This window comes from Erythranthe guttata, chromosome 7, assembly GCF_056151865.1.
Source record: "Erythranthe guttata isolate IM_541 chromosome 7, IM_541, whole genome shotgun sequence".
NCBI classification, from domain to species: Eukaryota; Viridiplantae; Streptophyta; class Magnoliopsida; order Lamiales; family Phrymaceae; genus Erythranthe; species Erythranthe guttata.
The window spans coordinates 4,829,010-4,839,841 of record NC_142539.1 but is presented as its reverse complement, the minus strand read 5'-3'; the positions used below and the strand labels follow the sequence as shown (position 1 = coordinate 4,839,841).

The window sequence follows — 10,832 nt, the reverse complement described above, 5'->3', positions numbered from 1 at the left end:
CTAGCGATGACGATATATATATATATATATATATATATATATATATATATATATATATATATATATATATATTAGTTATATATGTATATGGTTAGATTAGGTGATTACAGAGTTGACAATTGTCAGTCCAAGTTGAAACGGAAGCTCCAATTTCCGTAGGTTTTGATTCGAAAAGTTCTGATTTTGTAATAATATTTTTCATTCTGACTTCCGAAATTTCGATTTTTGATTTTTTAGATTGGAATTAATGGAATTGTATAAAAGAAAATTGGAATTTCTGATTTAATTTATAAAACTAATTCCGTAAATTTCCGATTTTCTTCCGGAAAATAAACCTATATATAATTTATAATACTATAATATAAATAAATTTTTTTTTTCTTTTCTGGAAGAGTAATTTGATTTAAATTTTGTTTTATGATTCTGACATATTGAATTGTTGTTAAAAGTTTTATTGATATATGATGTGGTTTATTTTTATTTATTTTTTTGAACTAAATTTAGTAGTTATTAGTTTTACTCTTATCGACGTGAATATTCTTATCTTTTAAAATTAAGCGTTTTGAATCTTATTTTGATTTCATTTTGAGGAAATATGTTTTGGGAAAATAATTTGAGAATGAAAGTAATGTTTGTTTGTATTTTGGAAGGAGACAAAATACACTGTAGCAGTCAAATCATGTTTAAAGGTGTTAGAAAAATGTATTTTTGAAGAAAAAAATTCAAAGATGAAGTGATGTTTATTTGTTTTTTAGTGAAGACATTTTTTACTCTAGCAGTCAAATCATTTTACTGTAGCAGTCACATCATGTCTCAAGGAGAGATAAACTTTTGAAATTGTTTTGAGAAAATAATTTGAAAAGTGTAATTAATCTCATTTTGTTTTGGGGAAACAATGAAAACAAAATAGAAATGGTTCCAAACATTGCAAATTTTCAAAAAAATTCTGCTATGTTTTGAAATTTTTAAACTTATTTGATTTCCAAAATTGCCGAGTCTTTTCAACGTGGAATAAATTTTTATATTTTAAGAATTTTGAAATTGGATTTGGCACTGATTTTGTAATTCTGATTTTTTTTGGAAATTTTCCAAATTCCGATTTGATCCATCTGACTTTCACCAATACTTGTAGCTATATTAGGAACTCCCTTCGTCCCATATTATATGTCGCTCTGGCTAGTTGTGCGTATATTAAGATACTCAATAAATATGCATATATTATACAATAAATAAAATAGTAAACACTAAAATAATCTTATCATTATTTATTTTTTAATTAAGTAATTAAGAATAACAAAGAGTGAAATTGATAAAAATGAATCACTGCTTTACTGAATCCTAAAATAATAAATAATTTAGGAAAAGATATCCCAAATATTAAATATAATGTGGGACATAGAGAATATTAAATAATGCATACATGCCCGTGGCGTGTTCATTAAAAAAAAAAATCATTTAAGATATTGATAATATAAATAATTAATTTTATATACACACATGTATATGCATTGAGATCTAGCATGTAGTCAGTACTGCAAATACTGTGTGCACAAGTTGGAATCTCAATCTCGAGGGTAGTGAATTGATTTGGTTTAAAATAGAGTAAAATTCATATTGCACTCCGTTGCGTGAAAGGTATTATTTATATAGGGGTAATCACAAAACAGTCCATGACAAGGGCACTTAATTAAAATAGGGACATCCAACTTTTTTATCTTTCAAATAAATCCACCCCATTCAAACTTATTTGCAAATAAGGAAAATCCCTTTATATATACCAAAATTACCCCCAATTCATTGAAACCCAATTTAACTCCAATTTCATGATTTACACCCCAATTTAGCCCAATTTCATCAATTAACCAATTTTAACCCTAATTTCAATTTTGACCTCAATTTTAACCCTAATTATTATTAATTCCACCGATTATGCTCTAACTTCCTTAATATTACACATTGACCCCGGATTTTAACAAATATATCACATTAACCCCCAAAACTTTTTTTTTTCTAAAAATAATTTTTTTTCTGAAATATTTTTTTTCCAGCCAGATTCCGGCGTTGACCGCCGGAGACCGCCGCTGACTTTTTTTTTTTTTTTATTGAATTTTGTTTTCCTGAAAAAATTTTCCGACCGGTCAACGGCCGTTGACCGCCGGGTCTCCGGCGTTGACTTTTTTTTTTTTTTTTTTTCTCTTAAAAAGAATATTTTAATTAATTTTACTGTCTTGGCTGCTAAATTACTGTCTCCGGCAGCTATTTAACTGTCGGAGACAGTAATTTAACTGTTAATTGACTGTTTTTTTTTTTTCTTCAAAAATATTTTAATTAATATTACTGTATTCGTTGTTAAATTACTGTCTCCAGCAGTTATTTAACTGTCGGAGACAGTAATTTAACTGTTAATTGACTTTTTTATTCTTAAAAAAAATATTTTTAATTAATATTACTGTATTCGTTGCTAAATTACTGTCTCCAACAGTTATTTAACTGTCGGAGACAGTAATTTAACTGTTAATTGACTTTTTTATTCTTAAAAAAAATATTTTTAATTAATATTACTGTATTCGTTGCTAAATTACTGTCTCCAGCAGTTATTTAACTGTCGGAGACAGTAATTTAACTGTTAATTGACTTTTTTATTCTTAAAAAAAATATTTTTAATTAATATTACTGTATTCGTTGCTAAATTACTGTCTCCAGCAGTTATTTAACTGTCGGAGACAGTAATTTAACTGTTAATTGACTTTTTTTTTTTTTCCTTAAAAAAAATTTATTTTAATTAATATTACTGTCTTGGATGTTAAATTACTGTCTCCAATAGTAATTTAACTGTCTTAGACAATAATATTAATAATATTACTGTTCGGAAAAATAATATTCATAATATTACTGTCCCAAACAGTAATATTACTGTCTGAGACAGTAATTTAATAGTCAAGAAAGTAATATTAATTAAAATATTTTTTTTCTAAGAAAAAACAATTCAAAAAAAAAAAAAAAAAATTCAACGCCGGAGACCGGCGGTCAACGGTGGTTGACCGGCCGGAAAAAAAAATTCAGGAAAAAAAAATTTCAAAAAAAAAAAAAAAAAAAAAAAGTCAACGCCGGAATCTGGCCGGAAAAAAAAACATTTCAGAAAAAAAATTATTTTCTGAAAAAAAAAAAAGTTTTGGGGGTTAATGTGATATATTTGTTTAAATCCGGGGTCAATGTGTAATATTAAGGAAGTTAGATCATATTGGGTGGAATTGATAAGATTAATATTATTGAGGCTATTTTAGACTAAAGACATGGGGATAGGCTTAATTGAGAGACTATTTTTTTTGTGGACCAAAATGCATTTAAGTCCCATGTGATGGGCATTTTTGCCATTTGCCCTACAATAAATTATTTATGCATATAAAGTACTCCATCTTTCCCATTTTATTTGTCTTTCTAGAGAATTTTTTTTGTTTCAAAATAATTGTCACTTTAGGATTCCAATAAAGTATTTATTGTGTTTTTCTCAATTATGCCCTTAATACTATTAATAAAATTAATGGGAAAACATTTATTAAAGTGGTTTTTTAGTCATTTTATTAAGATTTTTCTAGAATCCATGCACATTTATTAGTTTTCTTAATATGTGTGAATTAGCCTAAAACGACATTTAAAATGGGAAGGAGGGGTCAGTAGTAAAGAAAATTAAAATTTGAGGGGGGCCATGACCCCTGGCCTTACACTGACTTCCCAGTGCTTGTACGGAGATGTTCCCACTATAATTTAGAGTAATGATTATGAAACGGGTCCCACTAAAGCAAAATGCAAAGCTGTGTATTGAAACTTGAAAGTCTACAAGTGGCTTGAAGGAAATTACGCGGTTGACGCCTGCCGACTATAAATATTCCAAATAACGTTCAACTTAATTAATTTCATGATATAAATAGCAACCTTCAATTATATATATAATTCGTTCATGTGATATATACATATTAATTAATATATTATATTTGTTGAATTGAATGGATCCTCACCAAAATGAACACTATCTTTCTTCAGCATTGGCTCCACCAGATGTTGCCGCAGAAATCGAACAAGTAAGTCTTCTTTTGCTGAACTTGAAGGAAATTACGCTCTTGACCCTAATACTACTTCTACACCCAATATGAAATATGTAAAGAAACTAAGATCATTTAAATGTTATATTTTTCTCGAAATATATAATATTTAAAACATTTACGGTTCATCATAATTTAATATCTAGTAACATATAATTTACCTTAGGGGCAATTAGAGGAAAGTCTCTTGAGAATGAGACTAGACATAAAATTACATCACTTTTCATTTTCTACAAACATAGTAGTTTTTCATTTGAACTAGATCATCTGGTAGGGGTGAGTACGGAACAAAAAAAAAATTGGGTGTAACTCGCGTAATGACCGAAGAGGAAGAAGATGGGCATCTATTGCGTGTACGTGCAGCGCGCTTGACACTTTCCAATTTCCATCCATATTAACAGCAAAATGAAACGACAGACTGAAAGGGTAAAAAAATGGTTGGTTTCAGTACTAATTTCGTGGGAAAAAAATATAGGACTAAAATTGATTTTCCTGTAAAATATAAGGACAAAAAATGTAATTACCTAAACAAAAAAATATACGGGACAGGAAAGTATATATAGAGAACAACAATGTAATTGATTTTGCATTTATTTAAACTAGCTATTAATTATTATACATCTATTCATAGTGAGAGGTTAATAATTAATGACTATTGACAACAGGAACCTTTTAGAGTTTATTCACAATGCCGGAGAAGATGTGATGCAATTGGATCCCCCCATATTCTCAATGTTCAGCAGGTTATATTTTACACCGTAAAAAAATAACTTTCAAGAAATAACAAAAAAGACAAAAAATCAACTCAGTTTTTCCCTTTTTTTTTTTTTTTTTTTCGGTCTAAAGTCTTCGGGTCCAAGATGCCCTAGTTTTGGTTCATCCACGACCGATTCATGGCCATCTGGAATGAGGATCAGATTCAAGGTGAGTATTGATTTAACTTAATCTTATATTGATTTTGAAAAATTACACAATCATTTCTTATGGTTTGATTTTGATCAACACTTGGATCGGATCACATACGGTCCTACGGACGTTGGCATATTTGAAATTCATGTCCGACTCTTGAACAAATATCAAATAAATTATAATTGAATCCCAAAACTCAAAGATAAATTCGATTGAGACTTATAATTTAATCAGGTATTCACAATCTAAAATATCTCGTAGTGTTAGATTCAGGAGTGGGGAAGGGCGACGAACGGATCTTCAATCTTCCTGATCAAGAAGTAGTTGAACTGCCGTTAACTTCAACCGACTTGGATTGTTGCATGTTGAATGACCATCTCAACCGAAAGTTTTTAAACTTTTAAGCTTTTAAACTTTTAATACCTAATACACCCCCTAAAGTGCTGACGAATCACATTTGAAGCCTTCGACTTGAAATATTTGAAATGAGTCTCTGTAGGATTCGAACTCAGGACATTTTATTTGGTCTGACTCTGATATCATATTGAATGACCACCTCAACCAAAAGCTTAACCTTTTAGTGAAATGTATCATTTAATATTAATATCTTCAATATTGCACATAATGTGGAAGCGAAAAGATAACACGAGAACTACATCCACGGGTGGCAGCCAAGTATTTATTCAAATAATGCAAAGAGAATTACAAAATGTTTTATAGTATTCCTCATAGCCGTACATCTCTCTCGATTTTCTCTCTAATTTTCTGCATACATTCAATCAACACTACACAAGACTATTTAGAATCACAAGTAGATGGAATCTCGATTGGGCTGGAAACACCAACCACCATGTTGGGAGAATCAACCATCTTGAACTCTCTAGAACTTTAGCCTATTTACAACATATATATACATGGTTGTTTAATATGAAGCAGTTTTTTTGCCTGGCTATCAGTTAAAATGAAATTTCATCCCAATTATCTCCCAATATTAATTTATTTACCAAACATTTTACAGGAGAACGAGCTTGTCACAATCAAAGTTAGAACTCCTTGTGGAAAAATTGAAGGTAATTAGTTCTAACCATGCTTTTGTTTTTAACCATGCTTTTAAATTGCCATCTCTTGTCTATAAAATATTTATATCAAGGTTGATATTTTTGACTATAGGTAAAATTTTGACATATCCATATCAAATTTAGTTTTTTTTTTTATCAAAACATAACAATTTCTTTTTTCCAAAAGTAAAAGACTAATTTAAATTTTGGTGCAAGTTTTTCAATAAAATTGACAAATCAAATCTCAAAAATCACAATGAAGAAAAGTTACTTAAAAAAAAAGCCCGAACAATTTTTTTTAAAGAAGGGAAAAAATAACCTGATTAAAATAATTTTATTTTAATGTTCACTAATATAAAATACGTAGTGATATACTTCCTCCGTCCCAAATTATTTATTTCTTTGGAGATTTCCGTTTGTTTCAAATTGTTTATCACTTTAGAATTTTAAGAAATCATTAATTGCATTTTTTTTTTCAATTTTAACCCTTATCATTTTTAATTATTTAGTTGAAAAAAATCATGACAAGAGTATTTTAGTATTTACTATATTATTTGTTATAATCTATGTATATTTATTAAGTTTTTTAATATGTGCGCAACCTTGAAAAATGACATATAATGCGGGACGTAGAGAGTAATATAAATGTTTTGGAGCTATAAGGCCCAAAATAGATCATGTATTGTCCCAAATACATTTTTGATAACATTTTTAGACAATGTTTAGTAGATTTTAATTTTGGGCAAATGGCAAATAGGTCAATGTAAGGTTACTTAATTAAAAAAAAGGACATCCAATTTTTTTTGTCTTCCAAATAAATCATGATCGTTCAAACTTATTTACAAACAATTAGGACAACCCTTTTATATATACCAAAATTATTTCCACTTCCTTGAAACCTTAATTTAACTCCAATTTCATGATTTACACCACAATTTAGCCGAACCAATTAACAAATTTTGATCCCAATTTTGACCGCCACCGCCGGAGACCGTTGGTCAGCCGCCGTTGACTTTTTTTTTTTGAAACTTTTTTTTTTTATGAAATTCTTCTTCCGGCGGCAGGTCAACAACCGGTCTCCGGCGTTGACTTTTTTTTTTAATTTTTTTTTTCTGAAATTGTTTTTCCGGCAGGTCAACCGTCTTAACAAAAAAAATATTTCAATTAATATTACTGTCTTGGCTGCTAAATTACTGTCTCCAACAGTAACTTAACTGTCAGAGACAGTAATTCAACTGTATTAATTAATTTTATCGTCTTGTCTTGTAATTTTGCTGTCTTCTACCGTAATTTTACTTTCTTCGACCATAATATTACTGTCTCATGCAATAATATTACTGATTGGGACAGTAATATTAGTAATATTGTTATTCGGGAAAGTAATATTCATAATGCTACTCTTTTGGGACAGTAATATTAGTGTTCAGGACAATAATATTACTGTTTGGGACAATAATATTAGTAATATTACTGTTTTGGTATTCAAGATTACTATCTCAGACAATAATTTTGTTGTTAACACACTAATTTAGAGAGGAAAAAAAATTCAAAAAAAAAGTAAAATACGAACAAATATGTTCAAGAATGTTGTGTAAAACTCAACAAATATAAAATAGAATATATAAAAAACGAAAATAAACAGCAAGAGGAGATAGCAAGCAAAAATAAAGAATGATTTTAGGAAATTCTCGTACAATTCAATTTTCTAAAAGTTTTCTATTATCAATGTTGTTAATGGCACTACCTTTGAAAGAATTATAAACTTAAATGGTTACTATCAATCGGTTTATTCAACTAATTTTCCAACAATATAAAAACATATCAAAGCAACATAGCATTTAATTTTGCAACTTTCTGTGTTAATTTTATTTGTTCATTTCAAATACATATTTATTTTCTGATATTCTTTTCTTACGCTAACTTTTAGGGGAGATTAGAAAAATTCCAAAAGAGGAAGCAATTTGCAAATGCTGCTTCGACGTATACACAGACGACATGCTGGAGACCAAATGCAAATGTAAATTTGCCATGATTCATCAACCGTGTGCAATTGAATGGTTACAGAAAAAAGGCGACAACAAATGTGATGTGTGTGAAGAAGACATCCAAAATATATCGATAGTTGTATCGTGGGATCACATGTCTTCGACTCGAACTACTAATAACAAAGAGCACAACAAAATTTCTACTTCCAAAAGGTAAAAATATTTTACACATGTTATGTTCTTGATGTTAAAGTAGCAACACCAACTATTAGTTTAAGGCTTGACCGAGTCTTTTGAAATTTAATTGATTCAATAGTTAGGTTAGTATATTTGGTTGTTATTTTAGTTTCCTAGTTTTAAGTTATTGATTTGTTTACTAAAGTCTTTAGTCATTCAGAGTAAGTGGACTCATCGAAAAGTTGTGTGAGCTTATAATCAGGCATCCTAATATTGTTGGGTGTCAATACGTACCATTCATGGACGTTTGAGGGGGACTTGTAGTAGGCCTGTTGTTGCCCCGGTGCCCATTGAGCCTATGGGTTGGTCAACGGACATAATTGAAAACTCGGGGCATTACAAATGGTATGAGAGCCGATTAGGGACAGTGGGTTGGGTAATAGACCGGGTTGAAAACGCCTGTAGTGTTACAAAGGGTACTAGCGCCGACTCGGGATTGAGTGTTGAAGGGGAATATTAAAGTTGCAACGCCAACTATTAAAGGCTTGACCGAATCATTTTGAATTTAATGACTTAATTTAGAAAAAAGATGGTAGCATGTTGGTTTGCACATTGCACCTACGACCTATTTGGTCGTGGGTTCGAGTTATCCAGAGGGAAATTGAGAAACTAGTGAATATCCTCCTTCAAAAAAAGAATTTAATGAAGTAGTTAAGTCAGTGGTATTTTACCGAGTCTTTAGTCATTCATAAATTAATCATTCACTAGCATATCTGAAATCGATTCTCAAAAGAAAAAAAAAAGTATATCTGATATATATAGAGTGAGCTTTTAGTTTTCCAGTACAAGTTTTGTTATTAATATATATTGTTCAAACACTTGAAATCATTGAAATTTACGAATTCAATGTAGCGAATGGCAACGATATATATATATGCTTCATGCACAACTAGCTCATCATCCAATTGCCTAACACATTGTCATTTCACAGGTTTTGGAGGAACTACTGTTGTTTTAGCTTATAATAAGGCTATGAAACGGAGAAATTGTACGACATGGGCTTTTCGATTCACATGTTTGTGTCCAATTAGCTTATTCTTTGTTAGCTTTTTCTCCCCTTCTGTATCTGTCTATGGAAATATTGCACTGAAAAATACCAAATTTGTTCGTCACTCGAATGTAAGAAACTCATGTCTTCTTCTATTACGAAAATATATTATCATATTTGAGAGCTCCGTTGAATGCCTTCGTTTATGTACCACGCGCGTAAGAAGGTTATCAACGTGAGCGAAATCCTTAAGAAATAGTTCATAATTACTTAATAATTACTTAGATTTAGCAGTAGTATTGTTTTATTTCATTAAAATTTACCCTTGTTTTTTTTTTTTGGGCGGTTTTCTCACGCAGTTGAACACTACAATTTCTTTTTGATGAATAAACACTGCAATTTACATTTTCCAATAAAAACAACTTAAATTAGTACACCCACCTATGTGTCAGTATCACAATATGGATCCTCAACAAAACGATCAGTCTTCAACGTTCGCCTTATCGGAACTCTTCTCCAGGTTTCAATGAAATTGATGTAAGTTTGTTTTTCTTGTTTCTTGTTTGTTTGTAATAGCAATTTGATGTCGTATCACTCACCTTGAGTAGATTAAATATGAATTGAGTAGATTAAATAGGAATGGTAGGATAGGTCATTAGACGTGAGCATGTGATCTAGGTAGAGTCGTCAACCACCACGTGGGGAACTAAAAACGCCTGAGTCTTGAATCTACAAGGGTAAGAAAATGTAAACTAGGTCAGGGGTTGATCTGACAGAAACCCCTCCGATGCTAAAGTCGGTAGTTGCCTAGGCATGTAAGAGTGTAGGTCACCCGAATTCTAGAGAGCTTAGATCGAAGGAGTTTCTGCCAGATCAACACCAGGCTTAGTTTATATTTGCTTAAACTACAAGAATAACGTATTTTCAAGACTCAGGCACTTTCATATCCCTACCTAGGGGTGACTCTGCTCAGATCACATACTCGCATGCAATAACGGCCATTAAAACAAACCAGCCCAACCCAACTAACCAATAATGATAAATATTGAAAACCATTATCGACCCAACATAGATGGGTTGGATGTTGGTTGACATCCAACTTTGTAGGTCGGTTGGTGGATTAGTTGATGGGTCATCCATATTTTTATAAAAAAGAAAAATCATTTTTTTTAATATTTTATTACAAAAATATTACATTATTAAATTAATAATTAATTCAACAATATTTAATTAAAAAAAAATCAAAATAGTACAAGCTATATGTTTTTCAATTAAAACATAAATAGTTGAACAATATTATAATAAATTCAAATATTTAAGCTCATGTCTCTTAAAATTAAAATAGATCAACATAAAATAAAAAATTCAAAATACTAGATAATATATTGAAATTTTATGTGTTTATCAATTAATATGAACTGGACAAGAATTAAATACTTCAGAATAGTTAATCTCCATAGATTAGGTTTATGAATTTTGAGTTTAGTCAATATTAGATCAACAGTAAAATTAATAAATAAAGTTGGTTGACCGATATTACCCGACTAACCAACTT

The 10,832-nt window shown here is 30.1% G+C and overlaps 1 protein-coding gene across 1 annotated transcript; it reads left to right on the top strand.

Moving 5' to 3' along the window:
* Nucleotides 1-4,417: 4,417 nt before the first annotated feature.
* LOC148769033 (uncharacterized) lies at nucleotides 4,418-9,464 on the top strand. The gene is made up of 6 exons (XM_088820851.1): nucleotides 4,418-4,453; nucleotides 4,766-4,843; nucleotides 4,947-5,024; nucleotides 6,028-6,079; nucleotides 7,995-8,265; nucleotides 9,221-9,464. The coding sequence occupies exons 1-6, from the start codon at nucleotides 4,418-4,420 to the stop codon at nucleotides 9,252-9,254; spliced, it is 549 nt and encodes a 182-aa protein (XP_088676977.1). The 3' UTR covers nucleotides 9,255-9,464.
* Nucleotides 9,465-10,832: the final 1,368 nt, after the last annotated feature.